This window comes from Chiloscyllium punctatum, chromosome 6 (genome assembly GCF_047496795.1).
Source record: "Chiloscyllium punctatum isolate Juve2018m chromosome 6, sChiPun1.3, whole genome shotgun sequence".
Taxonomy (NCBI): Eukaryota; Metazoa; Chordata; class Chondrichthyes; order Orectolobiformes; family Hemiscylliidae; genus Chiloscyllium; species Chiloscyllium punctatum.
In genome coordinates this window covers 41,326,949-41,344,728 of record NC_092744.1, presented here as the reverse complement: position 1 = coordinate 41,344,728, position 17,780 = coordinate 41,326,949, and the positions used below count along the sequence as shown (strand labels likewise).

The 17,780-nt window shown below is 41.4% G+C and overlaps 1 protein-coding gene across 1 annotated transcript in view; it reads right to left on the bottom strand.

Moving 5' to 3' along the window:
* Nucleotides 1–401: 401 nt before the first annotated feature.
* Nucleotides 402–17,780, bottom strand: part of xxylt1 (xyloside xylosyltransferase 1) — a 180,092-nt gene continuing 162,713 nt past the window's right edge. The window contains exon 4 of the mRNA XM_072572529.1: nucleotides 402–1,059. Coding sequence (XP_072428630.1) covers nucleotides 663–1,059 — 397 coding nt within the window. The 3' untranslated portion in view covers nucleotides 402–662. The remainder of the gene's footprint in view (nucleotides 1,060–17,780) is intronic.

Below are 17,780 nucleotides of genomic sequence, written 5' to 3'. Positions count from 1 at the left end.
TTACTTTAATACTGCAGTTGCTGAATTCAGAGAAGACTTTATAGAAAGGTGGATTCTATCCAACGTGAAGATTAGATAGGTATCAAGTGGTTTATTTAGAATTAATTTAACATGGTGCAAGCTTCAAAAGAAGTAATCAAAACAAAGAAAATTGCTCTGTGTTTGTCATGGCATAAAGAACAAATACAATTTGATACAAATCAGTCATCAATATTTAAAATGTATTTGTACAGGGTATGCAGTGGTGCATATGGAGTGGGACCAAGTGGATCCCTACCAAACCGCTGGGTTCTCCTGCAACGAGATGGTCTAGCAGAAAGATCGCACCATATTCTCTCGCTAAAATATCAACAATGAGAAATCAGGTAAAGAAAATACTGATTTTCTTGGAGGCAAATATGTACAAGTCAAAAATAACAATGGCTTTAATAGATTTCACAATTATTTCCATGGGTTTACCATTTAATGACTCTCACAAAATGAGAGTTCTGAAATCTGATTAGAAAGAGGAGGGATAACAAATGAAAGGGGAAAAGATAGGAGTTATAAAATCGGTACAAATGAATGAAAAGTATTTCAAGTAGTACAAACACTATTTTCTAACAATATAAAATATTGTGCATTGTAAGGCATCCGCAAACACTCTCAACTATTGCATTTACTCAGTCAGCTGGGATTGGGGTGTTGCAGTTTCCATGGTAAATTTTTACTTGCCCATCGCATTTGAAGTACAGATCAAAGACCTCAGCATAACCGTGATCCCGCCACCAGGTACAGAGCTGTCTGTTGTATATACAATCCAGAATGTGGAAGAGGTCGATGTGCTCCATTCCAATCAATGTGAAGAAATCTTGGTCACCTAGGTGACCCTTAAAATGATACTTTTCTGCAAGTTTCCGTACGTTCTCCATGTTCAGAAGTTGATTGTAGCGTTCTGACTGCCGCATAGCTTCTAAATTTAGCAGCATGACTCCACTATTGAATCCAGGGAGGCCATCTGGTGGAGGATCACCAACTTTAGTTTTGGGGTTTTCTCTGCGGTACTGCCAGAAGGTGTGCCTTTTCAAAATGAAACAAAACAGGTTAGAGGTAGCATCAATGAACTTCATGTTAGTGTGACTGCTAAAACAGTATGACAAACAACCTTTCAATATAAATGTGGGATTTTCTGCAATGGTCAGACCAGCAACATTCAGTAAATTTCCTGCTCTGGTGACTGATTATAATTTTGATAGGTTATCCTTTATTTTCTGAATTTCTAATTAATTGAAGAAAACAAACCAGCAAATCAGAAGCGATGTGCCCAATATAACAGCTGCAAACTCTCTCATCTTTTGTTTTGGAACAAGGGTAGGTTGTCAGAAATAACAACTAGCTTCTCCCATGACAATGGCTTGGGTTTTCTGCTAACTGGACTGTTGTTATTCCACTGTAGCTGGGTGTTGTGCAGAGGGATCCTGCAAAACCCCATCATAGCAGACTCTGCACGAATTTCTCTGGAAACTGAAGGTTCTGCTGGACAATTCCTGTCACCAATTCAGAAGATTCTCATGAAATTAAGTAAATAGTTACTCAGGAAAGGTTAGACTAATAAATTTCTAATTCCTGTGTAACAATTCAACCGACCCTATAGTTACCTCTCACACCACCCACCAAGATCCACTTCATCCTGTGCGCCTTCAACCAACAGCCCCAGTGACTCAACCATACTTCACGTCCTGGGGGTGATATCCCCCTGCCTTCACCCACTTCAGAGGAGACCCCTCTCAACCCACTCCAGACCCAACCCAGCTGCAACCCACCAGACCTGACCTCCCTCCAACCTTGGGACCTGTGACTATGACCCCATTCCCTACCAGCCCTCACCTCCCCCCCCTTTCTCTGATGCAGACCCAATCTGCCTTGACCCTCCCTGAGATGCAGCCTTCCCTTCCCTGACCCAACACTCGCACTCCCCAGCCCACACTGGATCTGATTTCTCCCACCCACCCTGACCAACCCTAAACACTTCATCACTTTCTTCACTCTCTTCACCCTGACACTCTACCCACCTGGATCCCCACCCAGCCAGTACCCTACTTACCTGGACACCCTATACAGCTGGCATTCTGCTCCTACCATCCCAACATCCTAACCTCATACTCCGCTGGTGCACTCACTGTTTGACATCACTTGTCAAAATGGCTGTCTGTGATTCTGGACCTTGCAATTCCAGAATTCAGCAGTTGACCACTGTGCAGGACACGGTTGCCTTCCACTGAGCTTTCTGCACCATATGAGGACAGACAGAACAGATGTAAAGCTCTGCAGTTCTCAAGGAGCCTTGAGCAGAATCTGCTCTTAGAAATATGGAGCTCTGCCCTTTCATAAAAAAAAGGGTCTGGGTTAAATCTGTCTTCGATTGTCACTCCTCAGAAAATCCGGCCCTTTTTTATTGCCACAATTGGTGAGGGAGCAGAAAGCCTTCTGAAGCAGGCCTGGGCTCAAACACATATCAGGTCTTTACTAACATTCAATAAAAGCAAAGAAACTTTTAGTAGATAAACAAAACGATTAAACTGACATTTTGTACTACTGTAGAATACTTTACTGTGAATGTGAGAAAAGAGCTGGGGACAATATCATTTCATTTATGGACTGGTATTTATTGTAACAACAATTTCTGCATCCTCTAGCAAAGTTAATTTGCACATTTTGTACTGTGGTTATTTACAAAATGATTTCACTATTCACAATAACAAGTAATAACTTAGAAAGTAGCACAGTCAAAGAAACAAAAGAATGCCTAATAATACACTTTTATTGGCTTAACAATGCAATGGTTTATGTACTCGCCTTCCAACATGTTAGAATGTGGAAACCTATTTGCACATCATTATAATGCAAACAGAGAAATAATTTACTATTTATAATTCCCACTATTGCTAGACATACAGTCCAATACGTTGTCAATATAAATGACTGCAAAGGAAATCAAGCTAAAATTCGGAAACTTCCCTCCAGTGATGGTTATCTCCTGGGTGGCTCAGTCACTTCTTCTTCTCTCAGGGAGCTGGTGGAGGTCTCAGAGTGGGGATTTAAAAGCAGGGGTCAATGCCTCAGGTGAATGAACAGGGGATCTGCCTCACTTACCCTCAGTTTCTCTTCGGTGCCACCACAGCCCTCACTAGCCCCAACCCAATCCCAGATTTCAGGGTATGGCATCTGGTCACTAGGTACTAGGGGTTCTTTAATCAAATGTAGAACTTCAGATACTGGAAATCTGAAATAAAACAGAAATTGCTGGAGAAAACCAGGTTTGGCAGCTTCCATGGAGAGAAGGTAGAGTTAACATTTTGAGTCTGGTGACTCTTCTTCAGAATGGCTAATTCTGCTTTCTCCCCACAGATGCTGCCAGACCTATCGAGTTTCTATATCTGTTCCAGGGTTTCTTTACTTCTTTGGTTGAATGAGCCAAGGGCTCTGAGTCCTCTTCATCCTAAGGGACTTTTACCTACTCCATGAAGCAGGATTTTGACCTGAGTACCCTGACAGTTCCTTCCTCTCCATCTCCAGAAATGGGGACCAAATGCAATGTTACCCTGTAACTTCCACAATGGCTGGACAATCGGTGCAGCAGCACAGACTGGAGTTGTGTGTCAGGACCCTGCAGGACCAGCTGACTCCAGGCAAATGGCCTGGGAGATTGACAATTCCGATGTGCAGTCCCCCTGCATCTGAAACCCTTCCAAGTCACCAACGGAATCTCCAGACTCGGGGGAGGTGCCAGAAGACTGGAGAGTTGCAAATGTTATGGTTCTGTTCAAGAAAGGTTGTAAGGATAAGTCCACCAATTATAGACAGTTAGGTTTACTCTGATGGTGGAGAAACATCTAGAAACAATTATTTGTGCTTGCATTAGTAATCACCTGGGAAAAGCTGGATTGATTAGTAAGAGTCAGCCTTGATTTCTAAGGAGGAAATCTTGTTTAACTAATGTGCTGGAGTTTTTTTGAAGAGGTAACAGAAAGGGGTGATGATGTAATACACATGGACTTCCAGAAGGTGCTTGATATGATGCCACCTAGCAAACTTGATGAAAGTTAGAGGCCCTACAGGTGGACCATCCTTTATCCGAAATTCCTAAATGCAAAATGCTCCGAGATATTTTTCCTGAAGTGTTTTTTTCTCATTAACAAGGTTGTTTGATGTGCAAACAGTTAATGCAACTCTACACCCATTCGACCCACATCACTCAGATGTGACATAACCGCGTGGCTCAGCACTGGCAGGCATCAGTTCTGTCTCAGTACTAGTAGTAATCACAGGTGGATCTGCTGTTTGGAATTTTTTTTTCATTTTACTATGAAAATGTCATTTAATCCTTTATCTGAAAAATTCCAAAATCTGAAAGACAGCTGGTCCTGAGGGTTTCGGATAAAGGATTGTCTACCTATATAAAAGAGACAGTAGCAATGTGGATACAAAATTGGCCAAGAGATAAGAAACAAAGAGTAATGGGTGATGAATGTTTTTCCAGCTGGAGGAAGAATTGTACTGGAGTTTTCCCGCAGTTCAGAGTCACTCCCTGCCAGCCAAAGAACTCCCCTTGTCCACCATTAACCTCAACCAGCCCTAGCCAACTCCAATACCACCCCCCTGCCTGCCCCGATCCCCTCATTCCTTCTGCTGACTTCCATTCCTGGGAACGGATAGTTCCTCATCCACTGATACCAGCACAGCATCGTGTGCCCTGCCAGCCCTGGGCACACCTCCACCCCCACTGGCCCTAACTCTCCACCACCATTACTGCCAGCCCTGACATTCCCCTTGGCCCTGACTGGCCTGGACTGTCTCAGGCTCCAATGCAGTCCAGCAACCTCCAACTTATCTGAAGCAGTCCATCACTTTATCTGGCAACTTACCCACCTGGCAAGCTACTCACCTGATACTGTATTCATCTGGTACCCTGCAACCTGATATCCTAACCCCTGAACCAAATGCCACCTGAACCCCACACTTAGCTTCCAAACTTACAGCTGTCAAAGAGCCTGGGCTGTCTTGTCTGATATTTAAATCATAGAACATGGCACACCCTCTGTAGCAAAACCCTGGGTGGTTTAACTACCTCCTCCTTCCCCCTCTAACTATCCTGCGCGAAGAAGGAACTGTTTAATTTACGTCCACTCCTCATTCCCAGAGGAGTCGGGATCAGAATTCCTGCCTGGAAATGTGGAGCTCAGTACAAACAGAAGAAAGGGCTGGAGTGGCAACATGACTGTGATTGCCACTCTTTGGAAAGCCAGGCCAAAATGACAGCACATTGTACACAGCACCTCATTATCCACAATCACTTTGGGTTCCAGCCTCAGTGTACTCTTGAGTACACAGAGGGCCCACTTGCAGTTTCTTCACTCGCCTTCTTCAGCCAAATGGCTATACTTGCCAGGAAGAAAAATTAATGATCCTATGTACAGAAATCTCTCATGATATCATGTGTGTGAATTTGACTGAAAACGTGCATTGCCTCCAATTAATTTATTGGCATGGTGGCTCTATGCACACCCAAGAACATAAAGGTAAAATCGTAATCATTCACCTGGAATTGACTATATATCTTCGTTGCATTAAGTATTGTAAATTATTTTTGATAAATAAATTGCCATTTACAGAAACATATCACTCACGTAACACTGTGGATTAATGTTGCACTCGGACTGAGAATAAAGCGAGCTGTGTGGACACATGCAGGGGCCAGGTTTCGAAATATGTTACTGTGGAAAAGACATATGTTGGCAGTGAGCTCCAGTAAGAATATCTGCTCATTTGATGGCAATTGGGTTGTACATGTTTGGACACTGTGCCCATTATGGTGGAGGGAAGGCCTTAAAGCTCAGTGCACAGCTAAGACTGTGGGCTCAGCACAGATGCTCCATTTGTTACAGTTCATTCAATGTAAGTGGTAGCATTTCCTACAACTTCCACACTCAGCAGACTAGCAGAGTTGTAAGATTATACTAAAAATGAAAATATGCCATGCAAAACCAGTGGCAATTAATATAACGATCAATTTTAACCCCAAGGAGACATGACAATAAATATGCAAACACAGGAGCATAGGAATTAGGAGCAAGAGAAGGCAATTCAGCTCTTTGAGCCTGGTCCTCCATTTAACCTGATCATGTCGTCTCCACCTTCCTGTCCACTCCCCATAACTGTTTATTCTGCTTTTCATCAGAAATGTATCTATTGCTTTCCTGAATCTGTTCATTGATTCTGCCTCCATTACACTCTGGGACAGTGAGTTCCACAGATTCACAACCCTCTGAGAGAAGTAGTTTCTCTTCATCTCAGATTGGAATCTACCTCCGTTCACTCTATATCTATGATCTCTTGTTCAAGATGGTCCCACAAGGAGGAACATCTCTTCAATGTCCACCTTATCAATCCCCTTAAGCATTTTATATTCCTCAATCAGATCCCCCCTCATTCTTCTGAACTCCAGCGAGTAAAAGCCCATGCTCTTCGTATGGTAGCCCTTCCATCCCTGGAATCAGCATGGTGAACCTGCTCTGAACTGCATCCAGTGCCACTGCATCCTTTCTCAAGTAAGGAGACAAAAACAGGACACAGTATTTCAGATGTAGTCTCACCAAACATAACAACATTCCTTTACTTTTATAATCTAGCCTTTTTGCAATAAATGCCAGGATTCCATTTGTCTTTCTTATTATATGCTGCACCTGAACACCCACTTTTTTTAAAGCATGTACAAGGATACCCAGATCCCTCTGTTCTAATGCACTTTGAATCTGCTTCCCATTTGAATAATAATTTGCCCTTTTATTTTTCCGCCAAAATGGATAAACTCATCCTTATCCCCATTCAACTCCATCTGCCAGATTCTGATCCATTCTCCTGACCTACCAATATCCAACTGTAAATTCTTTATCTCCTTATCACAGCCTTCTTTCCAATCTATTTTAGTTCATCCATGAACTTTGCTTTGTTAACTTTGTCCTTGTCTGTAGATCATTTATAAGCATTGCAAATAGTGGAGGTTTGAGAACTGAACCCTGCACTAGTTACAGTTCATCATCCAGAGAAGGCCATTTATTCCGACCATCTGCTTTCTGTCAGTCAGCCAATCTCTATCTAGACAATACTCTACCTATAACTCACTGGGATCTAACTTTTTGTAACAGTCTTTTACACAGCAGCTTGTCAAATGCCTTCTGGAAGTCTAGATATACCACATCCACCAGTTCTCCAATATCCACCTCGCTGGTTGCCTTCTCAAAGAACTCCAGCAAGATTGTCAAGCATGACTTACCCTTCATGAAACCATGCTGACACTAGTGTACAGAACAACCTTGGTTAGCTGAACATCAATTATCTGAATTTCGGAGTATCCAAACAAGATCTCAAGGTCCCTGTACATGCATTTCAATTGAAATAGGAAAATTCTATTCCTCATCCATTTAATGCATCATTTTAAAAATTTGAACAGGAATATAGATGCAAGTAGCTTTATTAAATAATTAACTTCAAATATGTACTCGAGACGTGACAATGGAGTTAAGTCTTACACTTAAGACTGTCCGATACTTATTCTCCCCGAGGACAAATAAAAGGTAGTTGAATATCTTTCAGCAGACAAGAAAATTTAGTGTAACTTTTTTTTTTGATGGGGAGAACAAATCGTAGTGAGTTACCACATGTGAAAATAAACAGGAGGAAAACTTGGCGGGAGGAAACACAAGCAAAACATTACCCCCCTAAAAGAAATTGATGGGAGGATGGGAAACTGAAGTCAGCGAAAAACATTTCCCCCTCTCATGTGTATTTTGCATCTCTCTCTCTCTCTCTCTCTCTAAGGGCTTGGCTGAGGAAGGAGGCACAACACTTGGATGGTGGCATGACACCAAACAGAAGGATGTCGAGGACCAGGATAAAACGGAGGAAAACATCAGCAAAACATTTCATAGGTTTCAGTCAAACTCTTGCCAAACAGTGATTTTATTTGTTAAGTATCATGAATTTTTAAGCAATATCCAGTGTTTGTTCACACTTTATCAATTGAATGAAATAAAAACGCTGTAAACACAGTTTTTTATGTAATTATGTTCAGTATGGCTTCCTTTGTTTACAATCAGATCAGTTATCCAAACAATCAGTTATCCGAACAAAATATTCCCCACCCGTCTCATTCAGATAATCGAGGTTGTTCTATATTGAGCTTTGTTGTTCCAAGTGTTCAGTTATCTCCTCCTTTATGTTTGATTCCAGCAACTTCTCCACAGAACTCAAACTAAACAGTCCATAGTTTCCCACCTTTTGCCTATTCTCCTTTTTTGAATAAGATTAATTCAGTTGTCATATCTGCTCATGTGTGGCTGATCTGAACAGCAGCTTTTGCATTCACATCTCAAATACATGTCACAGAATGATGTCTCATTGCAGTCAGGACCCAGTAGGCGTTAAATAATACGTTGTGAAGAAACTGAACTGCTTGAAATAACTGAACATAATTATGTTGCACATTATGCGCCATTTTAATCCACTGGCCAACTTCTTTTATTGTTATCTGTATGCATTCCACAATGAGAATGTCTTTATAATTTTTGTTGAAATTCCTTTGATTTATTGATTAGATTTGACATATATGGTGTAAGGTCCCTTGATAGAGTATAAAAAACTTGAGCATCCTTTAAAGCTGCAATTTCCAAGGGAACTTATTCTAACATCAATGTTTTAATCTTGGAAACAAATCAAGTCACCTATCAAAACCATTCTGCTGAATATACTCATTAGAAATAATGAATGTTCATTTCTAACTTGAATCAGGGTCTGATGGCAGTGGTATACTTGGAGGATATTGGACTATCGTTTTGCAATTGCACTAATAATTCAATTAGATTCATTCAAAATAAATATAGTGAAAAGAATACATGCATCATTATTTTTGTTTCTCTTTTCAGTTCCTTATACCTACCCAGCCCCCTAGATCGTGGGCAGCACGGTGGCACAGTGGTTAGCACTGCTGCCTCACAGTGCCAGAGACCTGGGTTCAATTCCGCCTCAGGCGACTGACTGTGTGGAGTTTGCACATTCTCCCCGTGTCTGCGTGGGTTTCCTCCGGGTGCTCCGGTTTCCTCCCACAGTCCAAAGATGTGCAGGTTAGGTGAATTGGCCATGCTAAATTGCCCGTAGTGTTAGGTAAGGGGTAGTGTAGGGGTATGGGTGGGTTTCGCTTCGGCGGGGTGGTGTGGACTTGTTGGGCTGAAGGTGTGGACTTGTCGATTAGATTAGATTACTTACACTGTAAGTAATCTAATCTAATCGACAATTCTGTACGTGCTTTTCTTTAGTTTTGTGTTGTCACTAGCTCCTTAAGCCATGGCTGATAAAACAGGTAAAACAGAACAAGGTTAATGTTGTGAGGTCGAGGCTGACTCAATAGGAATACAGGTTAACATATAATTCAGTGCATCCATTTTGTCAGTCTGCACACTTAGTGAATGAAATACCATACTATGGTATTTTTCACATTTGACGTAAGTGACTCTTCATTAGAGAATGTTAATATTCCTCAACAAAATCCGTGCAAGACACAGGTACTAATGAGAAGCAATAAAGTCTGGTTGTTAGTGTAATCACATTTCATAAATAGATGAATATTAAATCCCAAAGCTCTGAATAAAATGCACAAAGTGTAACTTCCTGCATGTTTCACATACAGAAATAGCCATGTAACAGGAAACTGTCCGAGATTCACAGTGCAGATGTAAGAATTTGGAAAAGTGATCAGGAAAAACTTATTACTGACAGCTATGAGAATCCATTGCCCCAAATCAAACTGTTTCATATACAAGCACCAATTTTGTGAAATTGGGAAATTTATGCTGGGTGCCTGGCCCATACCAGCCCATAGCATATTGAAATGATAAATGAAATTAAGAAAGTTGAGTACAGGAGTTGGGAGGTTATGTTGCAACTGTACACGATATTAGTTAGGCCACTTTTGAAGTATTGCGTACAATTCTGATCTCCTTCCTATCGGAAGGATGTTGTGAAACTTGAAAGGGTTCAGAAAAGATTTACAAAGATTGGAGGATTTGAGCTAGAGGGAGAGGCTGAATAGACTGGCTATTTTCCCTGGAGCATCGCAGGCTGAGGGGTGACCTTATAGAAGTTTACAAAATTATGAGGGGCATGGATAGGGTAAATAGACAGGGTCTTTCCCTGGGGTGGGGAGTCCAGAACTAGAGGACATAGGTTTAAGGTGAGAGGGGAAAGATATTGAAGAGACCTAAGGGACAATTATTTCACACAGAGGGTGGTACGTGAATGGAATGAGCTACCAGAGAAAGTAGATAAAAACAATGACTGCAGATGCTGGAAACCAGATTCTGGATTAGTGGTGCTGAAAGAGCACAGCAGTTCAGGCAGCATGCGAGGAGCAGTAAAATCGATGTTTCGGGCAAAAGCCCTTCATCAGGAATAAAGGCAGAGAGCCTGAAGCATGAAGAGATAAGCTAGAGGATGGGGAGGGTGGGGAGAAAGTAGCATAGAGTACAATAGGTGAGTGGGGGAGGGGATGAAGGTGATAGGTCGGGGACGGGGGGAGGGTGAAGTGGATAGGTGGAAAAGAAGATAGGCAGGTAGGACAAGTCATGGGGACAGCGCTGAGCTGGAAGTTTGGAACTAGGGTGAAGTGGGGGAAGGGGAAATGAGGAAACTGTTAAAGTCCACATTGATGCCCTGGGGTTGAAGTGTTCCGAGGCGGAAGATGAGGTGTTCTTCCTCCAGGCGTCTGGTGGTGAGGGAGCGGCGGTGAAGGAGGCCCAGGACCTCCATGTCCTCGGCAGAGTGGGAGGGGGAGTTGAAATGTTGGGCCACGGGGCGGTGTGGTTGATTGGTGCAGGTTTCCCGGAGATGTTCCCTAAAGCGCTCTACTAGGAGGCATCCAGTCTCCCCAATGTAGAGGAGACCGCATCGGGAGCAACAGATACAATAAATGATATTGTGGATGTGCAGGTGGACAGTTTCCTCATTTCCCCTTCCCCACCTCACCCTAGTTCCAAACTTCCAGCTCAGCACTGTCCCCATAACTTGTGCTACCTGCCTATCTTCTTTTCCACCTATCCACTCCACCCTACCCCCGCCCCTAACCTATCACCTTCATCCCCTCCCCCACTCACCTATTGTACTCTATGCTACTTGCCAGAGAAAGTAGTAGAGGCTGGTACAATTACAGCATTTAAAAGGCATCTGGATGGGTACATGGATAGGAAAGGTTTAGAGGGATATGGGCCAAGTGCTGACAAATGGGACTAGATTAGGTCAGAATAACTGGTCAGCATAGACAAGTTGGACCGAAGGGCCGTGCTGTACATCTCTACGATTCTATGACAATGCACAACTTTGCAGGCTCAGCTCAATGAAATAATTAGTACAGATGTTACCATAATGGATTAGAACCCCAAAGTATTTACAGCTTTTTTCTTAACTTGCAACTTCAAAACGTTGTTTTTAAAAGGACTGCTACAGAAAAGTAGATTTAAATTCAGTGACTAGCTGGCAAAGTCCTGTGTGAAGCTGATGGAATGCAACACCTAAAGTGTCAAAGACACTTCAGACAGACCTGAAGTGTGATCTCTTGTGACGACATAGGTAATGAGGGGCTGATCAACAGCAAGCCACCCCCTGTAGATTATGTCCCAAACCACAGACTTTTTTTTTGTTTTTCCCTTTAAAACGTACACAAGAATTGGGGTTAAAAAGCCAGTTTCAACTCCAAAGGAGTGGACATGTGGAACTAAATACTCTAATGCTCTAATACTCTGAGTTTGAGTGTTACCAAGAGGTAAATAACCAGTTCTTTGCTGCTCACCCAGAGGCTTAACAGTTTTAGGCATCCATCTAGAACCATTACAAATGGAGAACCTTGCTTGGATCTGGTGATTACAAAAAGCAGAACAATATTAATTGACGGGTACCATACATAGATATGCGAGTGCAGACTATGGCTTGGACTCTTCCAAAACCAAGGAACAATGATATACTTCATGCCCCTACTGGGCGAATGGCTTCTCTTCATTGCTTAAATCATGCCTCTGTCAACAAGGGCATGATCACCTATTTGAAGCATATATGGGCAGTCAATTGATTGAGTTTATCTTACGGTTGATGGCTTGAAAAAATTCAGTCCTTGGGAAAATTGCTCCTGTGATTAAGATTATTGCCAGATCAGCATAGCAATGTTTTAGTCCCTTTGCAGTGTGCAGGAATCAAGGACATGGTTCCTTAAACATAAAACAAGCACAGGTTGAAGATGCCAGACACTTTTTGTGGCAAGATACTGGAATTGGGAGGTATAGACAAACATAATAGAAGGGCAACTTGTGGGAAACATGGTTAAAGTGAGGCAATGGAAGAAATACTTCTTCAAGAGCATAATCTGTTCAGAAAAGAGAGTGGGGAGAAGAAGTTGAGTTAATACTCTATCAGAAATGAACAGCAGATATATGTTCATACCAAAGGAGGATAGAAACTACAGCTCAAAATGGTCTGGTTAAATATTTCAAATGAAAAAAATAATCAAGCTCATACTATAAGTGCACCAAAGATCACCAAATTGGCAGAAGGCAATTAAAAAGGGTACACATTGACAGGAATCATATTTTAATGGGATACTTCAACTAATCAAATCTGACATGGAAAAATCTAAGCTGTTCCAATCAATGTTATCTCGAATTTCCTTTTGGAATATTTGCCTGTTTGTTGCACCATATTGTCCCTTTAAGATTGCTGCATGGTCACAGCCACACATATCTCCATGAGTATTTCAAAATCCCTGTTGAGCAACAGAAAAATTAAATAGATGGTGCAGGATAAGCTGGCAAGGTTGGAAATTAAAAAGGTGTACTTACGGAGTGTGACTTTGGATGGAAAGCCAGCAGATGAGTGAGTAAAGAAGATACATGACAAGGAATAGGAGGTACTCCTTTGCTTATTCTAACTTTTTCACCCTGTGGTAATTAATTCCTACTCTACTACAGGGTAAGCAGCTAGCAGGATGGTATGTATCCAGTGAATAGTTATGGTCTTTTCCTAAGAGTTAAAATAGAATAGCAACTGGTGACATGATTAATATACTATATAAAAATGAAAATAAATAAGTGAAGAAAATAATAAAGTAGTTAATTAATACATAGTAAGGATAACAAGGCAGGTGATGAGTCAGGGCAAACACAAGTGTTTGCAGATTGAGCAAATTTGACTCACTGTTTAATAGAGTTGGAGGCTAAACTACATACACTGCTGTGTAACAGGGAGGGGAACATTACATGGATATTTCATTTCAGGAGATGCTCACACCCCTTAGAATAGGATCTTCTGAATGTTCAGGGAAATAGGGATGTGCCGCTAAGTGAGGCAGGAAAGGTAACCTGGAGGGCAGCAACCTGTCAGGGTTTGAAATTCCTTTACCTTGTTTGGTTGTGAGTGAGGACTGTATGGAGAATGAGACAATTGACCGTTGTGTAGTGAGTGGAATTTTTTTTTAATTCATTCATGGGATGTGGATATTGCTGACTGGGCTAGTAGCCCATCCCTAGTGGCAAGGATTTGAGACAAACATTATGATTTGTTCCATCACATCTAATTCCTGAAATCACCCACTGAATTCTTCTATTAACTTGCTTAAGTGTGCACAGAGGCTTTCTGGAAGGAACCAGTTTTCATTCTCTTTGACATTTTCAAGTGTTTTCTCTAGTCTCGAAAATTATTACAGCATTATGTTATTTAATTGGGAGGACTATGGACCTAGTTTCAGTATAAGTGCATTCACAGCATTAATTATGTGCGCTAAATCTCTGTTCTTTCCACAGAGTTCACAGTTCACAGTTCAATTTGTTCAGTTTCAAAGTAATGTCTGTAAGGAACCCAAAGTCAAGCAACCATAGCTCTGATAGCTCATTACACACTTGCTCCCTTGATTTAAGGCATCAGATTTTCAGGTCCTTCCCTCAAATTAACCATCTCCCATCAGCATAGAGGATTAATGCTGGGCAACATCAAGTTCATTAAACAAGGATTCAAACAAGTGGTTTGAAGGGCTCTTGTTCAACTTGAGTTTGTAATCTTAAATTTGCCTCCATTACATGAGAAAAATCCATAACTTTACTCACTAATGCTTGCTGTGGACTATACAATAGTGAGTGACAAAGGAAGGAAATCAGGATCATTCCTGCAAAATGCAACAAAGCCAACATTTGCACCAAGCATGGCTGCTGCACTATCAGTTGTGGTGGAAACCTGCTTCTTGATTGGAATATTTTTCTCAAGTGCATACCTTTTGAATCTGTTGCAGATATTTTTGTTCATTATCCTCACCCCTTGCTTTCTCTCTAAGAAGCAAAAGGGTGAGAAGGATTATTGTTAGTTGTTATATCCTTAAAAACCACGAGCTTAAAAAAATCAGTTGGATTATGTCAGTCAGGTTGAGGTATTCATCAAACTGCAGTGAGAGCATTCACAGTCCTTCAGCTCATGCTGTATTTACATAAAGTCACCTTTACATACCGCTTCCACTCAACTTCATATTGTGTACATACCACATGGCTTGCTCTAGATCGCTATTATCATTTCTTCTTTGTTCTGAAAATCTTTGAAAAAAAATTGAGTGACCACCGTTATTGCTTCTTTCATTCTTTTGCCATGTGTCAATGGCTGTTCTCAAAGCTGTGACCATCACAGCGCACTATTCCACATAGTAGAATGTCAGGCCACTAACACACATAGACCAGAGTCGGAATCCATTTTAACCTCTGTCCCTCTGTACTCTCGAACAGGGTAAAGGCAAATATGGCTCTCCCTCTGATTGCTGTCTTTTTTTAACCATCATGTTCAGTTTGAGGTATGCATGGGGAGGTTAGTTTGTTGTCTATTTCTTGGTTTGAAACCTCTTTGACACCTGCAAGTGTGGCATTTCACAATGAATTTCCAGACCGTCACTGAATCATCATCTGTAGTTGTATCAGTTCTATATTAATACAACATATGTTGGAATCCAGGATTATGATTTGTATTTAAGACATGATGAATGAAATAAATTTCAATCTGATTGTATTACATAAAAGAGAAAAATAAAAGTAAAAGTGTAAAACAATGGTCACACTTGCACCTATTTCTCTAGGGTTGGACAATTCTATCTCTTCAGTTCCAATTAGATTTCCTGAGATTAATGGCAGTAAATGATAGTCTATGTGACTGTGATAAAGCTAAACATTCTCTCCTTGTCTTGTCTTCAGCCTTTGACGACACATCCTTTACAGAAACATAGACAACAGGTGCAGGAGTAGGCCACTCGGCCCTTCAAGCTTGCATCACCATTCAATACGATCATGGCTGATCATGCAATCTCAGTATCCCATTCCCACTCTCTGCCATTACCCCTCGATCCCTTTAGCCACAAGGGCTCCTCTTGAATATATCTAACAAACTGGCTCCAAGAGCTTCCTGCGGGAGAAATTTCGACAGGATCACACCTCTCCGAGTGAAGAAATACTTCCTCATCTCAGTCCTGAATGGCCTACCCCTCATCAATACCTCTCCAATGATGTTCAGCTGGTTGGCACTGTTCTTACCTGTTTCATTTACCTGTCTAATAGCCAGAGAATCACTCACAATGCGCCTGCTCCTATATTGTTACTTCTACTCTCCTAGTTATCAACTACATGCAGTCCTTTGTCATTATCAAGCAAACAAATCAGTTTTCTTGTGTCTCCTGGTATTACATAGCTCTAGCTCACTACCAAACCCCCAGCCCCCAACTCCAGACTCCTCTATTCTCTCTAAATTAGGTTATGACCAAATCTGGAGGGCTTCTCTTTTCACTTCTGATGTTGGTATAACAGTTTGAATTTTTAAAAAGATCCGCATTTTGTAATTCAGTGTGTACTTGAATGTGTTTAAAACTATGAAGAAAGCCAGCCAAATTTCTAGAGTTAGCTTGTATACAGATTGTTGTCTTGAAAAAAAATTCACAGTTACAAATATACAAGAAATAGGAGCAGGAATAAGCCACGTGCACTCTCAAAATGGCTCTACCATTCAATAAGATCATGACTGATCTGGTTACTCCACAAATTACAATTTACGCCAATGATTTAAACAAAGTAAATTAAAGCATGGCAGCTGAATATGCAGATAACACAAAGATAGGTTGTGATGATGACAAAATGAGGTTGCAGACTGATATAAATAGGCTGAGTGAGTGGGCCAAAATATATTTAATGTGAAAAAATGTGAAACTGTTTGACAGGAACAATTAAAAAAAAAGTCTAAATAGAGAATGACTGCAGAATTCCGAGGTGCAGAGGGCTGTAGATGTTCTAGTACATGAGTGACAAACCATTGGTATTCAGTTACAGCAAATAATTAAGAAAGCTAATGGAACAAAAGTCCTTTATTGTCGTCCAATAGGAACTGAACATATAAATTGATTTTATTGTCACATGTACCAAGGTAAACATGCAGGTTGAGTCTGTGATTAAGAAAGCGAATGCAATGTTGTCTCTTATCTCAAGAGGGTTGGAATATAAAAGCAGAGATGTACTACTAAGACTTTATAAAGCTCTGGTTAGGCCCCATTTGGAGTACTGTGTCCAGTTTTGGTCCCCACACCTCAGGAAGGACATACTGGCACTGGAACGTGTCCAGCGGAGATTCACACGGATGATCCCTGGAATGAAAGGTCTAGCATATGAGGAACGGCTGAGGATACTGGGATTGTATTCGTTGGAGTTTAGAAGATTAAGGGGAGATCTAATAGAGACGTACAAAATAATACATGGCTTTGAAAAGGTGGATGCTAGGAAATTGTTTCTGTTAGGCGAGGAGACTAGGACCCGTGGACACAGCCTTAGAATTAGAGGGGGTCATTTCAGAACGGAAATGCGGAGACATTTCTTCAGCCAGAGAGTGGTGGGCCTGTGGAATTCATTGCCACGGAGTGCAGTGGAAGCCGGGACGCTAAATCTCTTCAAGGCCGAGATTGATAGGTTCTTGTTGTCTAGAGGAATTAAGGGCTAAGGGGAGAATGCAGGTAAGTGGAGCTGAAATGCGCATCAGCCATGATTGAATGGCGGAGTGGACTCGATGGGCCGAATGGCCTTACTTCCACTCCTATGTCTTATGGTCTTATGGTACAGTGTAAAGTGTTGTTTTGTGTACTATTCAGGCACATCATATCATACAAAGTGCATCAGGGTAGCACTACAGAGTGCAGAATACAGTGTTACAACCGCAGAGAAGGTGCAGAGAGAGATCAACATTAACATTTGAGAGGTCCTTTCAAAAGTCTGATAATAACTGGGCAAAAGCTGTTGAATTAAATTGAATTAGCTTTATGGTCACGTACTCAAATGAGTATAGTGAAAAGTTTATAAGTTGCCACTTACAGCACCATCTTAGGTATAAAGGTACTTAGGTACAATCCTTAGTTACAAAATTAAGAAAAGAGGAGAAAACAGTTACATTACAACTATACACAGTATAACCATAGGTCAGTTACATTACAGCTATACACAGAGAAACAAGAAGTGAAGTTCAGAAGACCAACATCACAGTCTCTCTCCAAAGGCTCTCTGTGGCAGACCAATACAGAGGACCACCATGTGGTCTGACCGCTGGCTACCACTGCAATTCGGTCCAGCCCCTGGCGGCTCCTGAGGCCCACAGAAAGGAGAGAAGGGAGGAGAGAGGAAGAAATAAAAACTAAAAAAAGAAAAAGA